This window comes from Jaculus jaculus, chromosome 17 (genome assembly GCF_020740685.1).
Source record: "Jaculus jaculus isolate mJacJac1 chromosome 17, mJacJac1.mat.Y.cur, whole genome shotgun sequence".
Lineage (NCBI taxonomy): Eukaryota > Metazoa > Chordata > Mammalia > Rodentia > Dipodidae > Jaculus > Jaculus jaculus.
Genome location: NC_059118.1, coordinates 28876491 through 28902905, shown reverse-complemented (window position 1 = coordinate 28902905; position 26415 = coordinate 28876491). Strand labels below are relative to the sequence as shown.

The 26415-nt window shown below is 45.0% G+C and overlaps 1 protein-coding gene across 1 annotated transcript in view; it reads left to right on the top strand.

The window, feature by feature from the left end:
- The window catches only part of Dzip1l (DAZ interacting zinc finger protein 1 like), a 64042-nt gene that overhangs the window by 1553 nt on the left and 36074 nt on the right, over window positions 1–26415 (top strand). The window contains exons 2-6 of the mRNA XM_004664356.2: window positions 1245–1488; window positions 14146–14721; window positions 16559–16643; window positions 21382–21503; window positions 22116–22277. Coding sequence (XP_004664413.2) covers window positions 14188–14721; window positions 16559–16643; window positions 21382–21503; window positions 22116–22277 — 903 coding nt within the window. The 5' untranslated portion in view covers window positions 1245–1488; window positions 14146–14187. The remainder of the gene's footprint in view (window positions 1–1244; window positions 1489–14145; window positions 14722–16558; window positions 16644–21381; window positions 21504–22115; window positions 22278–26415) is intronic.

Sequence of the window (26415 nt, the reverse complement as noted above, 5' to 3'; positions counted from 1 at the left end):
TGCTTGCGTGCAGAGGCCACAGCAGAACACTGGGTGTTACTCCTCGGTCGCCCATCCCGGTTTCCTGGAGGCTAGTCTCTTTCTGGAGCTTGCCACCCGAGTCCCAGGCCTCTGCTCCCACAAGACTGGGGTTACACACATGTGTGGCCATGCCCAGCTGAAGAGCAGGTTTTGTTTGTTCTGAACCTGGGATGATGTCATGCCAATACCTATTTTTCTTTTCTAATGTTCCCAGCAGGCATCAAAAAGCCCCATCCCTTTTGATTTTTCATAAGGAAAATCCATTTGTGACAAAAATTCACCATTTTCTTTTGACAAAAACATGGACACATCTATTTAAAACTATCTCCTTGGGGCTAGAGATGTAGCTCATGTACAGTTTTGGGCTGGATCTGTCATCACACATCAAGTAGATAAAATTAAAAACTTAGAGCTGCTGGTCATAGGAGGCCAATTGCAAGAGAGAGCCCCGTACCTGGTGGAGTGAACTCTCTCTTGCTGCTTGTAAGTTCTGAGAGTGGGTACAGCCCCTAGGAGTGACAGGGAAGAGTAGGGTGGAAATAGGATCTCTTAACAAAAATAAAATAACAATCCAAGGTCAAGACCAAGACCACAGTTTGTAAAAGTAATGTTCTAGAGAGCCCCGAAACCCTCATTTCCACTGGGGGCCCCAGTACTCCCTTGCCTCTGATGTGTTTGCAAACTGTGGAGAGGTTTCCTTGGCAGCCGTGACAATTAATGTTAATGACATGCCTGAGATCCCCAGGGCAGGCACCGTGAAGTTCGCTTGGAAGCCTGGGTGAGTTTGTCAGTGATTGTTGGCAGCTTCTTTGAAACTGGGCACCTTCCAAACTTTCCTTTTGGCTGCATTTTTTGAGGAAGAAAAGAGACAGTGAGGTGGTGTTGTTTATAAGATCCTCACAAAGGTGTCTGGGTGTTGTTTCTTGGAGGGATGCCTGCCTTTTGAGGTGGTGAACACTGGTTACTGGGACAGTGCAAAGCCAGGGTAGTAGATGGGTTTTCTACAAGGGGTGTGGGATTGCCACAGGTAGCAACCCCAACACTCCACCAGTGAAACAAGTTGGCAAGGCTAGCACAAACACCCCTTTGGGTCACTAATTCACAATCATGGAGCAGGATTGGGAAGTTTTCTGGGGCTCCATCAAAACATGTAGAGGCAGAAAACACAGCTTCAGATTTCCTAGCCAAGGTGAGTCATCTCTACCTTGTGTTTCTATTCCCAGATGCAGGAAAGCAGTCTGCTGATAATTCAGTCTGGAGAAGGTATGCGTCCCTGCCTCTGGGGTGTGTGGTTTCCTGGTAACCTGCAACACTCTCATTGGCTTCAGCGGTGCCTGTCCTCCCTAGGAAGCTGTCCGTGGAGCCGTGGAGCAGCGCTGCAAAAGGACGATTTAAGGTCACCAGCACTGACTGTCATCATTTGCTGTATACTCTAGCAGCCTTTGCATTGTGATCAAGACATCCCAGGTACTGTAATTTCCAGGTAGGAAATAGTTTTTATAGACGTTTGTAGACCAGCACCAGGATTATTGGGAGGTAGGTTGGCATAATTCAAATTTGTGGAGCCAGGTAGAAGTTGGTTGGATTCTTACCCTTGTTACTTAGTAGTTGAGTATATGGAGCAGGTCTCTTATCTCCTCTGAGCCTCAGTTTCTATGTCCATCAGATAGGGCAAATCTTGGATACTTCTAAGTCTATATGTCAGCTACAAATAGTACATTTCTTTTTCTTTTTTGCATGACCACACTTTATTTTGTGTATTTGTGCTCCTATTTTTTTTTGAAAAATTTTCATACATGTACATAATGTATTTTAATAGTAATCCCTTCCTGTTATTTTCCCTTTTGTCCCCTCTTTTCTGCTGAGCTACTCCTTTCCAGTTATTCCTTCTTCAACTTGGATTATTTTTCCCCTCCTCCTCCATCCATGATGGAATGTTGATGGGCACTGTCAAGTCATGAATGCAATGACCACTTCATGTCTGGAAGACAGTATTCCAGAGCACTCCTTCCCAGAAATCGCACTATGAAAGGCTAGTATCATGTCTTGCACATAGGTGTTTGATAAATGAATGCTGCCGTCATCATGCCATTACCTTCAAATTTCCTGTTTGACTCATAAGACTGGACCTTCGGGATTCCTAGAGAAAGGGGGGAGTGAGATTTTAGGTGTGCTGTAGACTCGAGATTGACCGAGACCTTGAATCCAGAATCCTGCATAAGTGTGCATGGAGCCTCGACCTTCTGGGTTTATAATGAATGCTTAGGTTGTGGATGCAGAGGTCTAAGAGCTGTTGGGGAGACAAGCTGTGATACTAAGGCTGCATCTTGACAGCCCGCATGAGCTGGCGTTTCTCGCTGATGTGCAGGGCTCCTGCATGCTAAGCTCTCAATAGTCAGTGGGATTAATCTGTGAGTGCAGATGGTCAGCTAGCCAAGCACTTTGCTGTGACTGATTGGCATTTTCCTCCAGTGAGACCACATGAAGGACTTGGAACTCATTTTTACTCTTTACCCTAATTCTTTTTCTTTTAAATTTTTATATCTCTTTTCTAGCTTTCTGGTCTTTGCTACTGAGTTTTCTTCCTACTCACGCAGAAATCCAATCATCTGTAGCTAGGATCCACATATGAGAGAGAACATGCGACGTTTGGCTTTCTGGGCCTGGATTACCTCACTTAGTATAATCCTTTCCAGATCCATCCACTTGCCTGAAAATTTCATAACTTCATTTTTCTTTACTGCTGAGTAGAACTCCATTGTGTAAATGTGCCATATCTTCATTACTCACTCATCAGTTGAGGGACATCTAGGCTGGTTCCATTTCCCCTATTGTGAATTGAGCAGCAATAAACATGGTTGAGCAAGTATCTCTAAGGTAATGAGATGAGTCCTTAGGCTATATGCCTAGGAGTGCTATAGCTGGGTCATATGGTAGATCTATTTTTAGCTGTCTTGGAACCTCCACACTGATTTCCACAATGGCTTGACCAGATTGCATTCCCACCAACAGTGTAGAAGGGTTCCTCTTTTTTTGCATCCTTGTCAGCATTTATGGTCATTTATTTTCATGATGGTGGCCAATCTGACAGGAGTGAGATGAAATCTCAATGTAGTTTTAATCTGCATTTCCCTGATGACTAGGGATGTAGAACATTTTTTAAGATGCTTATATGCCATCTGTATTTCTTCTTTTGAGAACTCTCTATTTAGTTTCATAGCCCATTTGTAATTGGGTTTTTTGATTTCTTATTATTTAATTTTTTGAGTTCTTTGTATATCCTAGATATTAATCCTCTGTCAGATGTATAGCTGGCAAAGATTTTTTTCGCTTTTTGTATATTGCCTCTTTGCTTTATTCAGTGTTCTTTGCTGTACAAAATCTTTGTAATTTTATGAGGTCCCAGTGGTTAATTTGTGGTTTTATTGCCTGAGCAATTGGGGTTATAGCCAGAAAGTCTTTGCCAAACCAGTATGTTGAAGGGTTTTCCCTACTTTTTCCTCTAGCTGTTTCAGAGTTTCAGGTCTGATGTTAAAGTCTTTAATCCATTTGGACTTAATTCTTGTGCATGGAGAGATAGAAGGATCCATTTTCATTCTTCTTCAGATACATACCCAATTTTCCCAACACCATTTGCTGAAGAGGCTGTCTTTTCTCCAATGAGTATTTTTGGCATTTTTGTCAAATATCAGGTGGCTATAGCTACCCAGACTTATATCTGGGTCCTCCATTCTGTTCCATTGATCTACATGTCTGCTTTTGTGCCAGTACAATGCTGTTTTTGTTACTATGGCTCTGTAGTATAGGATAAAATCAGGTATGGTGATACCACCAGCCTTATTTTGTTGCTCAGTATTGTTTTGATATTTGAGATTATTTTGTGCTTCCAAATGAATTTTTGGATTGGTTTTTCTTTTTCTGTGAAGAATGCCATTGGAATTTTGATGGGGGTTGCATTAAATGTGTAGGTTGCTTTTGGTAAGATTGCCATTTTCACAATATTGATTCTTCCAATCCAAGAACAAGGGATGTCTTTCCATTTCCTAGTGTCTTCTGCAATTTCTTGCTTGAGTGTTTTAAAGTTTGCATTGTAGCCACCCTTCACTTCCTTGGCTAAGTTTATTCCAAGGTACTTTATTTACTTTTTTTTTTTGATCCAATTGTGAATGTGAGTGATTCTCTGATTTCATCCTCTGTGTGTTTGTTGTTAGCGTATAGGAAGGCTACTGATTTCTGTGTATTTATTTTGTATCCTACTACATGGCTATAGGTGTTTATCAGCTTTAACAGTTTGCTGGTAGAGTCTTTAGGGTCCTTTATGTATAGAATCATGTCATCTGTAAATAACTTGATCTCTTCCTTTCCAATTTGTATCCCTATTATGTGTGTTTTTTGTCTTATTGCTATGGCTAAGACTTCCAGTACTATATTAAATAAAAGTGGGGACAGTGGATATCCTTGTCTTGTTCCTGATTTTAGTGGAAAAGCTTCCAGTTTTCCACCATTTAGTAATATGTTGGCTGTAGGCTTGTCATAAATAGCCTTTATTATGTTGAGATATGTTCCTTCTATTCCCAGTCTCTGTAGGACTTTTATCATGAAGGGATGTTGGATTTTTGTCAAATGTTTTCTCTGCATCTTCTTGTCTTTTTTTTATTTTTAAAAATATTTTATTTATTTATGAGAGAGAGAAGAGGGGAGAGAGATAGAGTATGAATGCACACACCAGGGCCTCTAGCCAGTGCAAATGAACTCTAGACGCATGCACCACCTTGTGCATCTGGCTCTATGTGGGTACTGGGGAACTGAACCCAGGTCCTTAGGCTTTGCAAGAAAGTTCCTTAATTACTGAGCTAACTCTCCAGCCCCTCTTTACCCTAATTCTTGGTGATCCCTAGCCTTATTCCCTGAAAACATCAAGAATATAGAATTTTGAGGCAGAGAGTCAAGATTTTTAAAATTTTGTTGGGTTTAATAACCTGAACTTCAGGAAGTGGACCTGAGACTGGGATGCAACAATGTACAGTCCCTGGAGGTTGGGGGAGCAACGGAGAGGAAGGAAAGGACACCAAAACGTCCTGGTGGAGCCCCTTCCTTGGTGCTCCCATAGCACCCCTCTTCTGGCTTCTACGCTAGCACTTGCCACTCTACAGGGTAATTACTGTGTATTTTTCTGTCTTTTTGGAGAAGACACTCTGGCACCAGAAGCTGTAGTTAGTTGGGTGATTGTGGGAGAGTTATTTCATTCCCTGTTCATTTTCTTTTTTTTTGCAAATATTTTATTTTATTTTTATTTATTTGACAGAGAAAGAGGGAGGGGAGGGGAGAGAGAGAGAGAGAGAGAGAGAGAGAGAGAGAGAGAGAGAGAGAGAGAGAGGGGGAGGGAGGGAGGGAGGGAGGAGGGAGTGGGTGTACCAGGGCCTCCAGCCACTGCAGATGAACTCCAGATGCGTGCACCCTCTTGTGCTGCATCTGGCTAACATGGGTCCTGGGGAATCGAACCTGGGTCCTTTGGCTTTGCAGGAAAATGCCTTAACTGCTAAGCCATCCCTCCAGTCCCCTGTTCACTTTCTTAATCTGTCTAATGGGTAATTTTCAGAGTTCAACAGGACAACACATGTAAAACCTTAGAATCATGTGTGGAGCATAGAAGGAGTCCAGAAATGTTAATCCTCCCTCCCTTCCTACTGCCTTTTCTTCCTTTGTTCATAATGGCAAGAACCATTGTCTGTGTCCCCAGCAATTCTGAGTGTCAGTTAGAAGCTGGCAGTTAGAACGAGTTTGGGAATCATTTGCTGATGAGGAGATGGGTGGATAAATGCTGGACAGCCTCTCAGCGCTGACCAGAGTGGATGCTTCATGCCCTGGGAACCCAGAGGAGGGCCAGGGAATTTTGACTCTGGGCCTAGAAGGAATTTTTGGTGGTACTGATGATGAGCTGAGCCTTGAAGCCTGTATCCACTTGCAGTAGGAGCAGAAGGAGGTGGCAGTGGGCCATCTGTTTTGACAGGCAGCGTAGAATAGTGACTGAGAGCCGAGTTGGAGTTGGGCTGCCTGGGTTGGAATCCATCCTCCGGACCTTCGACCAGCATCTTTATGTCTATGTGACTTAGATGTAGTAGTGCCTCTTCAGCATCTCTTTGATCTGAGATAGCACACGAATTATTCTTGGTAAAGTGCTACAAAACAGTGACTGTAAAAGAAATAGCACAGAGGTATGAAAGTGTAGCTAGACAGGCAGTCTGGAAAGAGCTCATGGTGATCTTTTTTTTTTTTTTTCGAGGTAGGGTCTCACTCTGGCTCAGGCTGACCTGGAATTCACTGTGTAGTCTCAGGGTGGCCTCGAACTCACAGCGATCCTCCTACTTCTGCCTCCCAAGTGCTGGGATTAAAGGCGTGCGCCACCATGCCCGGCATGGTGATCTTTTTTTAAAAAATATTTTGTTTATTTATTTGTGTGAGAGAGAAAGAGGTGGGGTGGGGCGGAGAAGAGGGAGAGAATGGGTGCACCAGGGCCTCTGGCCACTGCAAACCAACTCCAGATGCATGCGCCCCCTTGTGCATCTGGCTTATGTGGGTTCTAAGGAATTGAACTTGGGTCCTTAGGCTTCGTAGGCAAGCACCTTAAGCACTAAGCCATCTATCTCTCCAGCCCCTCATAGAGAACTTTGAATGTCATTATTTTTTAACATGCATTGATTTTTATTTAATAAAAAGGTACACATAGACTTCCTCTCCCCTGCCCCAGTTCTTGTGAGGGTCTTTGGTGGGTTATTGGTGTTAAAAATATTTTTATTTATAAGGAGAGAGAGAGAGAGAGAGACAGAGTATGAATAAAACGGGGGTTATTAGGGTCTCTTGCTAGTACCAGTGAACTCCAGATGCATGAGCCACTTTGTGCTTTTCTGCATCTGGCTTTATGTGGGTACTAGGGAATTAAACCTGGGCAATCAGGCTTTGCAAGCAAGTGCCTTTAACTGCTGAGCCATCTCTGCAGTCCCTGAATGCCATTCTTAATGAATTTGGAATTAGCGCATGAAGAGATCATAAAATCCATCCCCGATGGCTGACGTCCTTGCCACGACCCCCAACACTTCCAACTGCAGAGGTTCTGCGTTTCTGGCCAGTTCCCAGGCGATGCTGATGCTGCTGGTCCAGGGAGCACACTTTGAACCATGGCCTTACTGAAGCTTGGACAGTAAGGCGGAGACTCAGTTTATCATCAAGCTCGTGTTATGGTTTCTCCTCTACATGGAATTTCACACATTTCATGCTACTTTCTTGGCACTGCTGGAACTTGGGCTTATACTATAAGTAAGCATTTTGGAAAGATTGCATCTAAAGGTCATAACTGGAGCACAGAGATTTGGGGGTATTTGCGGCTCAGAAGAGAGCAGGCATAGGGACTGGTTAAAAGCACTTGCTTGCAAAGCCTGCCACCCTGGGATCAGTTCCCCAAAACACCCATGTAAAGCCAGATCCAAAAAGTGATGTTTGCATCTGGTGTTCATTTGCAGCAGCGGCAAGAGACCCTGCTCCCTCCCTCCCTCCCTTCCTTGAAAATAAGACCTGGAGTAGCTAAAGCGATAGGTATGCGGGACTCGGGAGAGGGTGGTGAGAAGTGGATCACAGGTGAACAGCCGAGTGAATGGCGGGGGCGGTGTGGGGAGGCACTGCCTTAAAGGAAAAGCTGAACAAATTGAGGAAGCTGGGGGGAGCGTTCAGAGAGGTGGGGCGGTGCAAAGCCCCTGTGATGGAGAGTTTTGGCCTTATCATTAGAGAGAGGACTGGCGGCAAACACTGGAGGCCAAGGCTTCAACAGTTAAATGGCGAAGTTCTCAGGTGAGCTCACAGCCTATGGGAGGACAGGAAGTGGGTGTCTTGTTACCCTTGCCCGCAGCCTGCCTGGTAACCAGCTGTTGCTCAGGGGCACAGCTTGTTGTGAGCACTTGTCTCTGAGGTGCTGGTGGTAAAGCGGCAGCTTGGAGTTAGGCATGGTGAGTACCCTGTCCTCCAACTCTGACCCCACTTTTTTGTTGTTGTTTTAAATGTGACACTTGAGGTAGAGTAGAAATGTACCCGTGGTCGTCTGGTGGCCATGGTGGGGATGCTTACCTCTGGATGGTTTTATTTTTGGAATCCATTTTGGGATCTGAGGAAGGAGGAATGGGTGCTGAAAATAAGATGGGCCCACGGCACCCTGTAGCCAGTCTTAGGACCAGTGGGTGCTGTGCTATAAGGAGCCACACTGAGTTCCACCGCGCAGTGTTCCCAGGGCTAGCTGCCGGGCTAGGCTCAAGTAGGCACGTTTCACCGGAGGAGAGACTGTATGCGTGAATTGGAGGCTTGAGGGAAAAGAGGTGATATTCTGGTCAAAGTAAGGTTTCAGGAGGAAGTTAAATGTTTCAAATCCACAGACTCTACAGCTGCATGGCTGCGTAGTTTATACTTCAACTCTAGTCTCCCTAGCCGGAGTAAGCCACGTCCCCTTTCCAGTCTCTAGGGTTTTTTTTTCTTTTTTTGGGTTTCACTGTAGTCCAGGTTGACCTGGAGTTCAATATGTAGTCTTAGGCTGGCCTTAAACTCACAGTGATCCTCCTACCTCTGCCTTCCGAGTGCTGGGATTAAAGGCATGCGCCACCGTGCCCTGCTCTCTAGTTTTTTAAAAAATGTATTTTATTTATTTATTTGAGAGAGAGGGAGAGAGAGAGAGAAAGAGACAGAGAGAGAGAGTGAGAGAATATGGGTGTGCCAGGGCTGCAGCTGCTGCAAACGAACTCCAGATGCATGTGCCACCTTGTGCATCTGGCTTAGGTGGGTCCTGGGGAATCGAACCTAGGTCCTTTAGTCCCGCAGGCAAGAGCCGTAACTGCTAAGCCAATTCTGTAGCCCCCTGTTTTGTTTTTAAAATGGCAACTATAACGCTGCACCTGTGTGTGAATTCACACAGCATCTGTGTGCAGCTGTCTTGCACTGTGCTGGTGCATTCACTGAGCACCACCCCTGCCTCGCCTCACTTCTCCCAGCCCCTGGGAAGCAGTCACGGTTAGTTTTTTCCATGTGAAGACAGAGCTTGGAAAGGCCAGGGTCCTTTCTTGGAGTCTCTTTCTCTTTCCTCACCTAGTCTCACCACTACCCCAAGGCCTATATACTTCATGAGGTCAGTGACCTTTTGTATTAGTTATTTTTCCTCATTGCTGATGCTTGAGAAGGAAGGGTCTACCTTGCCTCATGCTTTGAGGGAATACGAATACAATCTATTATAGCGGGGAAAGCAAGATGGTGGAAGTGTGAGGCAGCTGGTTACTCTCTGGGGTTACAAGGCAGAGAGAGGGCTGGAGAGATTGCTCAACAGTTAAAGGTACTTGCTTGCAAAGACTGAGGGCCTGGGTCTGATTCCATAGCACACAAATAGAGCCAGATGCACAACGTGGTGCATGCATCTGGAGTATATTTGCAGTGGTCAGAGGCCCTGGCACAGCCATTTTCTCTCTGTGTCTCTTCCTGCTTGCCAATAATAAATACAACTATTTTAAAAAAGAAGGCAGAGAGAGATAAATATGGATTCTCTTTTGTCCCATTTTTTTTCATTCTGGGAGCTCAGCTCATGGGATGGTGCTTCCGTCATTCAGGGTGGGTCGTCCCTCCTCAGTTACGCTTCCCTGGAAACAGCCAGGGTTGTGTCTCATAGGTGATTCTAGACCCAGGGCCAGGTTGACAATGATTAATTATCACACCTTTCTATTCTGGCTTTGGGTTGCATTTACATGACTAAATTATACAGGCTAGAAAGAACTTGATTAAAGGGGGTAGCATGAATACCTTCTCAGATTCTTATGTCCTCAGGGGCAGAAATTGTACTATTTCTTTTAAAAAGTAAAGGTAATAAGAGATAATAACTTTGAACAGTATAGAGAGGTGAAACATGAAATTGAAGTGTTTGAATTTAGCATTTTGTAGAGGCAGCTATTGCTAACAGCTCTTTGCCTATCTTTCAAAACTTCTTGTGCTGTGAAATCATGCATATAAATGAGTCACATGATGGATAATAAATTAGTATATTATGAATAATCCCAACAGGTACAAATCACTCAAATTACCATTCTTAAAGACTCGTCTACTGTCTGATCTGTATGCCATTCATCTATTCATTTATTTATCCCCATTTTCACAAACTAATTTCTGTCTCTCATAGGCAGTCATTCCAATATGATACACACACACACACACACACACACACACGCTCATATTCTTTTTTGTTGTTGCTTTAAAGAAGCATCTCACTCTAGCCCAGGCTTGCCTTGAACTCACTCTGTAGACTAGGTTGGCCTTGAACTCATGGCAGTCCTCCTACTTCAGCCTCCTGAGTGCTGGGATTAAAGGTGCATGTCAGTTTTTGTGAGTTATTATTAAATGATCTAGTGTGATTTTATTAATATATTGTTAAGACAGAAAGGAAGGCAGATACATGTATGTTTATGTTATACATATGAACTTATTTCATATCAGTAGCTACATAGTAAACGTATAAAATGTATGTCCTTTATTGTACCTTGCTTTCTTGTGTTTTCTTTGTTATGTCTCCCTTTGTAAACAGAACTAAAATGACAATTTTATCTTAAAAATTATTGAGAACTTTAGTATATGAACACATTGCAAGTTGGTCATATTCCCATTAGGTTATACTCTTACGTCCCCTCTTCCCCACCCTCATTCCACTGAGGGCCCTCTCAGTGGGGTTGTGGGTAATCACAGTGGGGCCAAGAATGCAACAGCAAGGCTGGAGAGATGGCTTAGTGGTTAAGGTGTTTGCCTGCAAAGCCAAAGGACCAGGTTCAATTCCCCAAGAACCATGTAAGTCAGATGCACAAGGTGGTGCATACATCTGGAGCTTGTTTCCAGCAGTTGGAAACCCTGGCACGTCCATTTTCTATCTGCCTCTTTCTTTCTCTCTCAAATAAACAAATAAAAATAAAAATATTAGAGGTAAAGAATGCAGACTGGAGAGATGGCTTAGCAGTTAAGGCACTTGCTTGAGAAACCTAAGGACCCATGTTGGGCTCTCCAAATCCCATGTAAGCCAGACACACAAGGGGACACAAACACTCAAGGTCGTACATGCACAAAAGATGGCACACATGTCTGGAGTTTGATTTCAGTGGCTGGAGGCCTTGGCACACCAATTCTCACTCTCTCATAAAAAATACAAAAAAAAATGCAACAGTGGGTTTCTGTGGGGAGGAAGTGCCTCACAGTAAGCCCTCCCACACTGTGGCTCCCCCATTCTTTCCAACCCCTCTTTCACAGTGTTCCGTGAGTCTTGGGGGGCTATGACAAGTCTCATTTAGTGTTGAGCTCTGGTCAGCCTCTGATTTTGTGCTTTAATGAGTTTTGAGTCTCCTCAGTGTGTTCTGCCATCTCCCTGGAGAAGGTTCTCTTGGTAGCCATGATAGTAGCGCTCACATTTAATCTTCCGCTTCCTCTGCAATGTTCCCTGAGTCCTGGTGGATATGATGGAGGTGACTTGTTCTGGCCTAAGCATTTCACTTTCTCGTCATTCTGAAGAGTCTGGGTTCTACCAATATTTGCTGCCATCCATAAAAAGCAGGTTCTCTAACCAAGAGTGAGAGCAGCATTGGTCAAGGGGGATAAACTTAGACATTCAGAAAACTTTTGTGTGTGTGTGCTGAGGGCTGAAACCAGGGCCTTGTGCTTGCTAGGCTAGCACTCATCCACTGAGCTATATCCTCAACCCCTAGAAGACTTTTTGATGGGATTAAGCCCTCTAGCCAAAGAACATGGTAAGCTTCTTTCTAAGGTCTATGGTCTTTGGAGTCATAGACTTCTGATTTGTTTCTCACTACCAGACACGAATTCTCTCCCACTGAGTGGGCGCCATATCTGATCAGAAAGCAGTTGATTACCTCAGTAACTTTTATTCCACTGTTGCATTGGTGGGTCCATCTTGCCTGGATGATTGACTGTGTAACTTGCAGGATCTACTGCGTGTTCACACTGTTGATAACTTTTATCCCAGCTTAATTTCTCAGTATCCTGTGAACACAGCTTGTGGTATCTTCAGCAGTGGGGTCTTAACCATCTAGTTTTGGTGGGTAACCAGATGCTTTGGTAATGGCCTGAATAAGATTACTTTTTTTTTTTTTCCCCACAAGCACCTTTGTACACATAATTTGCAGTATAAATTGTAATTGCTTGTTTTCTTAAGTTTGTGTAGGGTGCTGGGAATCAAACTGAAGCACTTGCTAAACAACTGATTTACCACTGAACTGTGGTCCCAGCAGCCCCTCTGTTTTGGTGTGTGTGAGGGTCATGACGTGTGTTGCAGCCAGAGGACAATCTGAGGGTGTTGGTCCTTGCCTTTTACCTTGTTTGAAATAGGGTCTCTCTTGTTGGCTGCTGTGAACTCCAGACTAGCTGGCCTGTGAGCTTTAGGGTTCGCCTGACTCTCCTACTATTGCCAGTGGGGGTTGGGGTTGCACATACATGTGCTGTGGGGGTTCTGCTTCCCCTGGGTTCTGAGACCCTGCGTCCTGGTCAGCAGGCTTGTGTAGCAAGTGCTTTTAGCCACTGAGTCATCTTCCTGCTGACCTCACATTCTTCTTTTCCTTTTTTTTCTTTTTTTTTTTTTTTTTAATGTAGGGTCTTGCTGTAGCCCAGGCTGACCTGGAACTCACTATGCAGTCTCAAACTCGCCGTTAACTCACAATGATCCTCTTACTTCTGTCTCCTGAGTGCTAGGATTAAAGGGTCTATCACCACACCTGCCTTTTTTGGGTAAGATTAAAAAAAAATTCTTATTATTTGCAAGCAGGGAGAGGGTATGGGCGTGCCAGGGCCTCTTGCCGCGCACTGCACACGAACTCCAGATGCATGCACCACTGTGTGCATCTGGCTTTTACATGGGTACTGGGGACTTGAACCTGGACCATCAGGCTCACAGGCAAAAACCTTAACCATTAAGCTGTCTCTCCAGCCTCTGCCCCCACCTTTTATTCTGAGACATGTCAGACTAAGTTGATTTAGGCTGGCTTTGAACTTACTCTGTAGTCTAGGCAGGTCTTGGACTCAAAATATTGCTGATTCAGCCTCTGAAGTCCCGGGGATTACAGGCCTGTGCCACCACACTGGCTCTGAGAATCTACTTCTGTTTGTTTATTTTTCAGTGCTAGGGCTAGCATGCCATGAATGCTGTACAATCACTCTCCCACTGAGCTACATTGTAGCTCTAATTGTAAGGCTTACTATTGAAATACTCATTTTGAGTTCTCTTTGGTACTGCCAAATTACTGTTCAAGGAAAGGAGAGAGAAATTTCTATGCCTACCAAGATTATGGAAAATAGAATGTGTCTTTTGGCAAAAAGTACAGAATGCTTTTCTATGATATTTAACAGGCTTTGGGTGTAGCTCGGTGGTAGAGTACTTGCCTAGCGTGAGCAAGGCCCTGGGTTTGATCCCTGGTATAGCAACAAACAGACTAGCCCGGCGTAGATTGAGCACACACTCTGCATTGACACAGCACCTCTCCTGAGCCCCTCCTGGCAGAGGTGAATATCATTTCACATTCATTCCACCAGAGAGAACTTAGTCACATGACTATACAGGAGAAGCTGGGAAATGTGGCCCACACATGCTCTACTAGAATCCTGCATTATGGAAGAAAGATGTGGTTTACATAGATGGCTGTAATATTCCTGACAAGTATTTAAGACTTTATCTCCAGTAAGTATAGGGTTGCGGAAAGACCCCCCTTAAACATATGGCACAGTTCTCTGCCAGGTGCTCTTGCATTGGACCTGGAGGGGATTGCTGAGGACATACCACATGCCAGGGACTTGGCAAGGTGCATCAAATGCCTAATTCTTGGATTCCCTGTTCCCCCATTAGACAAAGGATGACTAAAGGGAAGACACTTGCCCACAGCAGAGAATTCAAATGCATATCTGTATGACAACAGGGGTCACAGTAAAGCAAGGCTTTGTCTTAATTCTAGCTGCTGTACAGATAACCTCACTGTGTCCTCCCTTGAGGGTCATGCTAGCCAGATACACAGTAGGTGTAGCCACTCAAACCTTGTCTAATGTAGGCTACCTTTCATTTCCTAGGCCCTCTTCCAGCTCCTTAGTCAGTGGCCTTGGTGGCACTCTATGCCTGTGGTCAGCCCAGGACCTCTCCTGCCCATGCAGTTCCCAGCTGCCACTGCTGAGAGTCTTAGTGGCTCTCTCTTTGGAGCCTACACACTGCCCACCTTCAAGTTCCAGCCTCGCCGGGAGAGCATAGACTGGAGGCGCATTAGCGCCCTGGATGTGGACCGTGTGGCCCGAGAGCTGGATGTGGCCACTCTGCAGGAGAACATCACCAGCGTCACCTTCTGTAACTTGGACCGGGAGGCGTGTAGCCGCTGTGGGCAGCCTGTGGACCCGGTGCTTCTCAAGGTGCTGCGCCTGGCACAGCTCATCATCGAGTATCTGCTGCATTGCCAGGACTGCCTGAGTGCCAGTGTGGCCCAGCTGGAGGCACGGCTACAGGCCAGCCTGGGCCAGCAGCAGCGGGGCCAGCAGGAGCTGGGCCGCCAGGCCGACGAGCTCAAGGGTGTGCGGGAAGAGAGCCGGCGGCGGCGCAAGATGATCACCACCCTGCAGCAGCTGCTTCTGCAGACGGGCACCCACACCTACCACACGGTGAGGAGTCTTCACGGATGGGGAGCTGGGCGTCCCCAGTCACGAGGCCAGCTGGGTGTCACTGCCTGAGGATATAGGGCCACTGTGGGCTGTTCTCATGGTCATGAGCAGATTTTAGCAATCCTGATTCTGGTCAGAGGGCCTCAGGATGTGTGATTAGAGTCTCTCTCTCTCTATGTGTGTGTGTGTGTGCATAGACCTTGTCGACTACAGGTGTGAGAGATGCATGTATGGAAGATATGTGTATAGAGTAAGTCTGTGCATGGACAGGGTGCATATCTAGTGTGTGTATATGACAGCATGGGTTGCATGGATATGCATGGATGGTAGACGTGCGTGTGCGTTCAATGTTTGTATGTAAATGCTTGCAGGGTTAACTGTATGGTATCTGTGTGTATGGAGAATATGGGGTATGTCATGTGTGTTTGTCCTGTCTTTGTTTTTAAATATATTTATTATTTAATTTATATACAAGCAGGGAGAGGGAGGAGGGGGGAGGAGAGAGAAACAGAGACGGAGACAGAGACAGAGAGCAAGCATGGGTGTGCTAGAGCCTCTTGCTACTGCAAACGAACTCCAGACACCTGTGCCACTTTGTGTCCGTGGTTTTACATGTGTGCTGGGGAGGTGAACCCAGTCCTGCAGGCTCTGCAAACAAGCACCTTTATCTGCTGAGCCACCACCCCAGCTGTTTGCCTGTAAGACTTCAGTAGGTATCCCTTAAAGACAAAGACCCCAGCTCAAGCGTACACACCCCACCAGCATCACACCCTGCTTTCTGTAGTATTGTCATGCGCACTCAGTGCTCACAGTCCCCAGAGTGTCGGCGGCATTTCTAGGTTGACGTCATTGCCTCATTTAATAAATCAAATTCGTCCTTCTTTCCTTCCATCCCCTCTGTATTCTTCCCTCCTTTCATTCTTTCCTTCTTTCTCTGTGGTGCTAAGGATGGAAACTAGTCTCTCACACATGCTCAATAGAAGTCCTTTTCTTAAAAAAAAATTATTTATTTACTTATTTGAGGGAGAGACAGAGAGAAAGAGAGGTAGGTAGGTAGGTAGGTAGATAGATAGATAGATAGATAGATAGATAGATAGATAGATAGACACAGTAGGGCCTCCAGCCACTGCAAATGATTTGCACATGTATGTGCTACTTTGTGCATCTGGCTTTATGTGGGTATTGGGAATCGAACTCAGGCTTTTAGGCTTTGCAAGCAGTCACCTTAACCACTTAACCATCTCTTCAGTCCTCAACACAAGTTTTATTAATAAGTCATACTTTAAAAATAATTAGGGCTGGAGAGAGAGCTTAAATTAAGTTAAGGCACTTGCCTACAAAGCCAAAGGACCTAGGTTCTATTCCCTGGTATAAAGCCACATGCACAAGGTGGTACATACCTCTGGCATTCATTTGCAGTGGCTAAAGGCCCTTAACACCCATTCTCTTTGTCTCTCAAATAAATAAAAATATTAATAATTACTTACTTGGGAGGGATGGAGGGAGGGAGGGAGGGAGGAAGGGAGGGAGGGAGGGAGAGAGAGGATGACTACATGGGTATGCCAGGGCCTCCATCCACTTCAAGCTCACTCCAGACCCATGTGCTACTTGTGTGTCTGTCTTTATGTGAGTCATGGGGAATCAAACCCAGATAGTCAAGCTTTGTAAGCAAGTGCCTTTAACTGCTGAGCCATCTCTCCAGCCCCCTGTCATACTTTTAACCCTTTAAATTCTTTCTTAGACAGCCCATGGGCCCACAAGGAGTTTCAATACAGGGAAATCCCAGATGACTCAGGGTATCTAGCCTGTCACTTCCAATTGCTTCCCCTCTGTGTAGTGCCACCTGTGTGACAAGACGTTTATGAATGCCACCTTTCTTCGGGGCCATATTCAGCGCAGGCATGCCAATGCAGCAGAAGGAGGTAAGTCTTTTGGGCTTGGGATTGGGTGGATGGCCATATATATACTTGAACACGCCTTTAAAACCTCACCATCCAGTTGAGGATGAGGTGGTCCTGCCATTGACTGTGTGTGTGTGTGTGGGGGGGTACTGAATAGGGATGGATGGGTTTTGGGGCCCCTATACAATCTTGCATGTATAGAGAAGAGGAGGGGTCAGAGCGGTAGGTACCAGTCTTAGCTTTGTCCCTTTCTGTGATGTGGCACTAGTCAGTGCTTCCCTACGAATTTCTGTGCGCTTCTGTGAATGGAGCAGTGGCTTGGAGGGCCTTTAGCTCCCAGTCTTTGGCGAATCCACAGCAGTGTGAGGCTAGCTATGAATGAGTGAAAATGGGACAGATGAGCCGTCAGACCAGGTGTTTGGCTGTTCTGTGTATTAGAGCTTATTTTGCCTTAATTATTTAGTTTTACCACTTCAAATTCCAAAATGAGTAGCAAGGCTATGTGTTATCCCATAATCCTGTACATGCTTTTTGAGGTTCAGCAGAAATATCTGTACAATAAGTATAAAAAATAGCATTAAAGAAAACATTTTTCCATCGTTTTAATTCTCTTTTCAATATACATATATCCTGGGTTGGAGAGATGGCTTAGCAGTTAAGGCACTTGCCTGTAAAGCCAAAAGACCTAGGTTCAATTCCCCAGGACCCAGGTAAGCCAAACACACAAGATGGAGCATGCATCTTACAGCAACAAGAAGCTCTAGCATACCTATTCTCTCTTTTAAGTAAATAAAAATAGTTCAAAACAAATGAGTTTTGGGGTTGAGGATATAGCTGAGTATGAATGGCATGTACAAGTCCTTAGGCTCAATTTCCAGTTTTAACAAAAAGTTGCACAACAATATCCTTTATAACCATACATTGATTATATACCTAACTCTTGCTGTTTATGTATTGGAGGTTGCTTAGGAAAAAAAAAAGATGGATTTCTGGGCCTTAAATACTTATTTTCTTATAAAAATATCTGTTTTTGATATAGAAACTTAAATTCAAGAAGACAAGAGAGAAAGAGGCAGATAGAGAAAGAGAGAGAGAGAGAGAGAGAGAGAGAGAGAGAGAGAGGGAGAGAGAATGGGCGCACCAGGGCCTCCAGCCACTGCAAACGAACTCCAGACACGTGAGCCCCCTTGTGCATCTGGTTTATGTGGGTCCTGGGGAATCAAACCCAGGTCCTTTGGCTTTGCAGGCAAGTGCCTTAACTTAGCTAAGCCCCATACACAGTTCATTGCTTATTTATTATTTAGTTATTTTTTCTGAGTACAAGGGTGGATTGAAGGGACAGGGACAGCTCAGTCCTTGGTGGCCACCCGACATGTGGCAGCCAGCACGCTGCTTAGCTCCTGGACCTTTCTCTTGGAGTGGGTGTGTGTCCCCACGTCACTTCTTGATGAACTTGAGCATGCTTTTCCTTGGACACTTGAGCGTCTCCGTGGCGCAGGTGCGAAGCTGCACACCTTGGGGTCACGTCCCGAAGAATGTGCTGTGTGCAGTCGGGCGCCCCGGCGCCGGCTCATGTTCTTAGTCACCTTGTTGGGGCCGGGGCCACGGGGCAGCGCGGCGCCATGGCTGCTGCTCTTCAACGGTGACCAAGGTGGAAGGACCGACTGTTACTTTTTTTGTGAGTCAAGCCCAACAGACTGGCCTTTTTTTTTTTTTTTTTTTTTTTTTTAAATGAAAAAGAGAGACAGAGAGGGAGAGAGAGAGAGAGAACTGGTGTGCCAGGGCCTCCAGCCACTGTAATCAAACTGCAGATACTTGTACTGCCTTGTGTGTGCAGCGTCACCTTGTGCATCTGGCTTATGTGGGATCTGGAGAGGCGAACATGGGTCCTTAGGCTTTGTAGGCAAGTGCCTTAACTGCTAAGCCGTCTCTCCAACCCCTACTGCTTTTTATTTTCCGAGGTAGGGTCTTGCTATAGCCCAGGGCTGATGTGGAATTCACAGTCTCAAGGTTTCCTTGAACTCACAGTAATCCTCCTACCTCTGCCTCCCAGGTGCTGGGATTAAAGACATGTGCCACCACACCTGGCCCTATTGCTTATTTAAAAAAATATATTTTATTTTTATTTATTTATTTGACAGAGAAAGAGGGAGAGAGAGAGAGAGAGAGAGAGAGAGAGAATGGGCACACCAGGGCCTCCAGCCACTGCAAATGAGCTCCAGATGTGTGTGCCCCCTTGTGCATCTGGCTAATGTGGGTCCTGGAGAACTGAACCTGGGCCCTTTGGCTTTGTAGGCAAGTGCCTTAAGCACTAAGCCATCCCTCCAGCCCTTTTTTTAAAAAAAATATTTTATTTATTTATTTAACAGGAGGCTAAAGCAGGGCGTTAAAAGGTCAATCTATGTTACACAGTTCAGAGCCAGCCTGGGCAACTTAGTGAGGGTCTGTCTAAAATAAAAAGGACAAAAAAGGGCTGAGACTGTTGCTCAGTGGTAGGGTGCTTGTGTAGCATGCCCAGTCCCTGGTACTGCCCCTCACCAAATTGTTCCTAAAAACATCTGACTGAGAAAAGCTATGTTTTTCTTTTCTTTTCTTTTTTTTTTTTGCCAAAGAAAAAGTTGAGTTTTTCTTTTTTTTCCCCTTCCCTCCCTTCCCCCTCCCCCTCCCTTCCTCCCTCCCTCCCCCCCCCCTCTCTCTCTCTTTCTTTCTTTCTTTCTTTCTTTTTTTCACTCTAGTTCAAGCTGGCCTGGAATTCACTATGTACTCTCTGGCTGGTCTTATACCTCCTACCTCCCGAGTACTGGGATTTAAAGACATGTGCCACCAAAACCGGCACTTTTATTTATTAATTTTAATTTTTTATTAAGTAGGGATTTGTATGGACACATCATATGTTGGTACCATCATTTCCCTCCTCCCTGCCCCCATTTCACTGGGGGCCCTCCTCAGTGGGGTTGCTGGTATTAGTTGGGAGAGCAGCAGTCAGCCCTGGTGGGGAGGGCTGTGTCTCTGGATATTCCTTCCCAGCTTGTAGCTCTTATAGTCTTTCTGCCCCCTCTTCCACAAAATTCCCTGAGCCGTGGTGGGTGTGTCGTAAGTGTACTTTAGTGTTGGAGGTTGAGTTTTAACAGTACTCAGCACTCTCTATCTAGAGATCTATTCTATTCCAGTTTAAAACAGAGTCTCATGTATGTAAACCAGGCTGACCTCCAATATGTTCCTTCAGCTTTGGTCTCCCAGGTTCTAGAATTACAGGTTTGCATCACCACCCTTCGCTACTAAGTGTTTGTAAAAAGTAATAAATGTTCCAGTATATTTGCCTTTTAAAAACAATTTTAGTTTTGATGAGAGAAAGAGAGACAGTCAGGGCTACAAATGAACTTCAGATGCTCGTATCACTTTGTGGACATGGCTTTACATGAGCACTGGGACATTGAGCCCAGGTTGACAGTCTTTACAAATAAACATTTTTAAACCCTGAGCCACTGCCCCATAGCTGGTCTTTTTGTTGACTCTAACTTTTTCTTTATCCACCTGTGGTTTAGTTTTTCTGATTCATTCTCAGTCTTTTAAATATTTTTAAATTTTAATTTATTTATTTGAGAGAGGGAGAAAGAAAGAGGCAAAGACAGAGGGAGGGAGGGAGGGAGGGAGAGAGGGAGAGAGGGAGAGAGAGAGAGAGAGAGAGAGAGAGAGAGAGAGCGCGCTTACATTTACCACTGCAGATGAACTCTAGACGCATGTACTGGGGAATCGAACCTGAGGCCTTAGGCTTCATAGGTAAGCACCTTAACCATTAAGCAATCTCTCCAGCCCTCATTCTGAGTCTTTGTTTTTGAGGTAGGGTCTCACTCTAGCCCAGGCTGATCTGGAACTCACTCTGTAGTCCCGAGTTGGCTTTTAACTTACAGTAATCCTCCTACCTCTGGTTCTCAAGAGTTAGGATTAATGGTGTGCACCACCAGGCCCAGCCTGACTCACTTTTTTTTTTAAACTTAAAAAAATCTTAAAATGGCTACAGAGATTGCTTGGTGGTTAAGGCGCTTGCCTGCAAAGCCTAAGGATTCATGTTTGATTCTGTAGTACCCATGTAAAGCCAGATGCACAAGGTAGTGTATGTGTCTGGAGTTCATTTGCTGTGCCTGGAGTCCCTGGTGTGCCTATTTTCCCCTTCTCTCATTCTCTGTCTCTCAAATAAATAAAGTAATAAAATTAAAAATCTTTAACAAAGAAAAAGAATTTTAAGGTAGTTTAAAGAATACACTTGAAGTAACTTGGCTAAAATGTTTCCTTCACATTGCCTTATTTTCATTTGAAATTTAAAACTGCATTCAAATTATACTACATTACTGAAAAACAGAATCTTAAAACTAGTTATCTTCCTGACTTTAATTCCTCTTTGCTGCAATAATACCTAATTAGGTTCTCTTTATTAATAACTGGCATGTGCAAACTATTGAGTATTCTCTTACTTTTCCTGTAACAATTTTGCATTTCCATTTGTCAGTAATGTCAAAATGCATTGAGTGTCAGTACAGCAGTGGTCGGTTCACATTTATCAAGCTGTTGTGCAAGGTGCTATGCTAAGCACTAGGTGTTTGCGGCTTGGGGAAACAGTGAGTCAGGTAGGTGAGAGGTATGGCCTTCGCCCAAGATCAGTGAGGTAGGTGGCAAAGCTCGTCTCACATGGAGGTGTAACTGCAGGAGGAAGAAATTCCACTCGGTGGCCTTTGCGCCCTCTCTTGCTCTGTGCCTCTAGGCAAGCCGAAGCCGCAGGAGCCGCCAGCGGAGGAGGTGTTGGCAGAGCTGCGGGCCAAGCTCACGTGGACTCAAGGAGAGCTGGAAGCCCACAGGGAGGCCGAGAGGCAGCGGCAGCTCCAGGTGGGCCTGCGGGGCGGACCGTCCAGGTGACGCAGCGCACAGGATTCCACACACAAGCATCCCATAGAGTCAGAAGTCCCGCCGGTTTCCCAGAGCTGGGAGTCAGGGCCAGAGTGGATGTGGCAAATCATTTTAGGTAGTCTGGAGAGGAGAGTGGAATGGTCTTGCCAGACCCTTGTGGCCAACAGTGGACCGAGAGCTGGGATTTCCTGTGAGCACAGGCCAAAGGCATTGGAACTCCATGATAACATTTTACATTGTTAGTTGGATTTCTGAGGGCAAAGAGTGAGTTTGGTTCTGAAGGTTCTGGAACCCAGCCTGAAAGAAATGTTCCGTCAGTATTTGCAGAATGAAAATGCCTTCTTCGTTCTTTCATCATTCATTGTCTTAGCATACATTTACCGAGTACCAGCCATGCCAGGTGAGGAATATAACAGAGTCTTTATCACAAGGGACTTTGCAGTGTAGATAGGACTAGCTTACAGTGGTCCCACTCCGGGTCTGTGACATATATTCTTTGAATTCCGCATAGTGTCCTCAGGGGCCTTAGCAGCTCCTCAGCAAATATGGTATAATATGGAATTAGTGATAATGTTGCTCTTTCTTTGGTAGGAAGTAGAGATCACTCGACAGAGGGAACTAGAAACTAAGAAAAAATTCGACGAGTGGAAAGAAAAAGAGCGGAGCAAGCTGTATGGGGAAATAGACAAGCTGAAACAGTTATTTTGGGATGAATTTAAAACTATTGCCAACCAGAACTCTACACTAGAAGAGGTATCCAACTTAAAAACCTTTTTCAAAGTTCTTTTGTTGAAGACCTGCTTGCATGTTCTCAGAATTCATTTCTTAGTCCTCACTCGTGTTATTTCATCTTTTTTAGAAGACAGGCTGCCTAATTGTTTTTGGAGGTAGGGTCTCACTACCCCAGTCTGATCTGAAATTCACTGTATAGTCTCAGGCCGGCCTCAAGCTCGCAGTGATCTTCTTACCTTGGCCTCTCCAGTGCTGGGATGAAAGGCATATGTGCCCCGAAGTTTAAATTAACACTTACCTAGTACTTAACATTTTCTGGTGTGTAGTAAGTGCTGTCAGATGTTAATCTTATTTTGTGAAGGATTTTCATTACTGGACAAGGAATGAGGCAGAATTTAAATGAATAATTTTTTTCCTGATATATTTTCCATGAATGCTGACTATATGCTAAACACTCTATTGAGTCCTGTGGGGTCTGTGGAGGTCACAAGTAACAGCTGACGTTTACTGTTCCCTCATCTCCATGCAGAATACTTTATACTCACCTTTAATCTTCATTAGCAATGAAATAGCACATCCTTTAAGTAGGTTGCACCATTTATTTGTTAACTTTCTTCTTTATTTTGAGAGAGAGAGAGAGAAAGAGAAAGAGAGAAAAAGGTGGAGTGCCAGGGCCTCAGCCACTGAAATTGAACCCCAGACATTTGTGCCACCTAGGGGGCATGTGTGACCTTGCACTTGCCCCACCTTTAGTACATCTGGCTTACATGGGATCTGGAGAGTCCAACATGGGTCCTTAGGCTTCGTAGGCAAGTGCCTTAACCACTAAGCCATCTCTCCAGCTCTTGATTTCCTTTTTTTTTTTTTTTTTAAAATTTGTGTTTGTGAGCAGAGAGGCAGAGAGAGAATGAGGGAAGGAGGAAAGGAGAGAGAGAGAAAGAGAGAGAATGAGTGAATGAGTATGGGTGGGCCAGAGCCTTTTGCTGCTGTAGCTGAACTCCAGATGCATATACCACTTTGTGTGTCTGACTTTACATAGGTGGGGAATTGGACCTAGGCAGTCAGGCTTTGCAAGCAGGTACTTTTAGTTGTTGAGCCATTTCCCAGCCCCTAATTTCCTTTTTTTAAAAAATATATATTTTTCATTTTCATTTATTTATTTGCAAGCAGAGAGAGAGAGAGAGAGAGAGAGAGAGAGAGAGAGAGAGAGAGAAGGAAGAGAGACAGAAGAGACAGAATGAGCACACCAGGGTCTGTAGCCACTACAAACGAACTCCAGACACATGTGCCCCTTGTGCATCTGCCTTACGTGGGTCCTGGGGAATCAAATATGGGTCCTTTGGCTTCGTAGGCAGATGCCTTAACCACTAAGCCATCTCTCCAGATCCCCTTCCCTAAATTTCTTTTTAAAGTTTATTTTCTATTTCTTTTTCTTAGATATGATTTTCCTATGGAGTCCATGCTGACCTCAGACTTTGTAGTCCAGGCTAGTTTCCAATTTGTGGTCATTCTGCCTTAGCCTCCTCAGTGGTGGGATTATGGGCTGAGTTTCACGTGTGTGTGTGTATGAATGTGTGCACATGCGTGTATGTGTGGGGGCCTTTGGTTGATGTTGGGTGTCTTCCTCAATCACTCTCCACCTTATGTACTGAGGCAAAGTCTCTCACTTGAATCTATAACTAGCTAGCCAGCTTGCCTGGCGGTTCCCCTGGCTCTGCTTTCTGAGCACTGGGATTATAGCTGGGATCCCATGCCTGCCCAACAATTACAGTAGGTGCTGGGGGTCCAAACTCAGGTCCTCAACTTAAGAGGCACGTGCTTTCCTGATGGAACCATCTGTCTAGCTGTTTGTATTTCAATACCCATTACATTCTGTTTTTAGAGGGGTGGACATGAAGACTACATTACCTGCTCAAGTTCACACAGCTAGTAAGAGGCGGAGCTGGAATCTGAATGTAGCTTTGCTAATTCCACAGTCTTGTTTTTGTACTTGATATAATATCCAATTTTTAATAACCTTTTTTTAAAAAAAATTTAATGAGAGAGAGAGATTGAGAGAGAGAGAGAGAGAGAGAGTGAGTGAGCGCAAGAGAAGGAGAGAGAGAATTGGCGCACCAGGGTCTCCAGCTACTGCAGTCGAACTCCAGACGTCTGTACCACCTTGTGCACATGTGTGACCTTGTGCGCTTATGTCACCTTGTGTGTCTGGCTTACATTGGATCTGTAGAGTTGAACATGGGTCCTTATGTTTCGCAGTCAAGGACTTTAATTGCTAAGCCATCTCTTCAGCCTGGAAGACCTTTAAAATTTTTTTTAAAATTTATTTATTTGCAGGCAGAGAGATAGAAGAGAGACAGAGGGGATGAGCACTGCAAACTGACTCCAGATACATGCATCACTTTGTGCACCTGGCTTTTATGTGGGTTCTGGGGAATTGAGTGCCAGGTCATTAGGCTTTGTAGGCAAGCACCCTAAATGCTGAGCCATCTCTACAGTGCCAGGAAGACCTTTTAAAATTTATCCCTGAATTATATCTCCTTATGTAACTCATAGAGAAAAATATTCTAAAAATGTATTTATCTCTCATTGGTCCTTCATTAGGGGGAAATCTCAATTTCTTTCTAACCTCCAGAACCTTTTTCAAAAAATATGTATGTAGGGCTGGAGAGATGGCTGAGTGGTTAAGCACTTGCCTGTGAAGCCTAAGGACCCGGTTCGAGGCTCCATTCCCCAGGACCCACATTAGCCAGATGCACAAAGGGGCGCATGCGTCTGGAGTTCGTTTGCAATGGCTGGAGGCCCTAGTGTGCCCATTCTCTCTCTCTCTACCTCTGTCTCTCAGCCCAAAAGCTCACTGATTCATCTAGCTGACATTCCCTGATGTTCCTCTGCTTCTGCAGTCCCAAGTGCCGGGATTACTGGCCGGCCACCTTGCCCACCTGGTATTTACACATGTGCTGGCGATCTGAACATGGGTCCGTGCTTGCATGGCAAGTGCTTTATCCACCGAACCACCTCCCTAGCCCAGGAACCTTGTTTTTGAAAAATGAGGTTTCGACAGTGTACTTCATAGTCAGCTCACATCTTATCTCAAGAAACACCTAGGCAAGCATTCCTAGGGGGATTGTCATGGGGTATGCCTGGAATCTGAGATGGAAAGGCAGGGATGGAAGGTGGTAGGATTGGAACGAGAGCTCTGTGTGTGTTAAGATATTAACTAAAATTGTTGCAGAAACGTGGGTTCCAGAGAGCTCAGAGAACTCAGATTATTACACTCGTGGGCTGAGGAGAACTCTGGTGGGTCCGAGTTTTTATAGGCTGTTTGGCAGGTAGTCTGACATAACCTTGAGCTTTATTTTTTTTCTTTTTAAAGAATTTTATTTATTTATTTGATAGAGACATAGAGAAGGACAAAGAGAGAGACTGGGCACAGCAAAGACTCTTGCTGCTGCAAAGGAACTCCAGATGCATGTGCTACTTTGTGCTTCTGTCTTTACTTGGGTACTGTGGTATCAAACCTGAGCCTTCAGGCTTTGCAAGCAATGCCTTTAACCATTGAGCCATCTCTCCATCCCCACTTTGAGTGTTTTTACATTCTGGGCGGGTTAAACTTACGGGCTACACGACTAAGGACATACAGAAAGCTGTTAGTTCAAGCTGGACATGATGGTGCACACCTTTAATCCCAGCACTAGGGAGGCAGAGGTAGGAGGAGCACTGTGAGTTCGAGGCCACCCTGAGACTACATAGTGAATTCCAGGTCAGCCTGGACTAGAGTGAGACCCTATCTTGAAAAGCCAATTTAAAAGAAAGAAAGGAAGAAAGAAAGCTGTTAGTCCAAGAGCAGTTTTTACCCATGGTTTGGCTTTGTAAGAATCTCGCTGCAGGTCAGGATGCAGCAGTGCTGTGGGGCATATACACAGCGGGCTTCAAGGTTGCTCATTCTTAGTATACATTCTTTCAGCTCGGAGGCTGAAACAGTTAAGAGCTACACTACAAAATGACTCAAGCCCTCCTTACCTAAACGATCCCCCCAGTGGATCAAAGACTTGTGGAAGACAAGCTGTCCTTCTACAAAGTGGCCTCTGCTTCCAACGCGAGTGCCACACTCATCATTCCCAAGCTAGCTTAAATGTCTCTGATCTCCACACCTACCTTG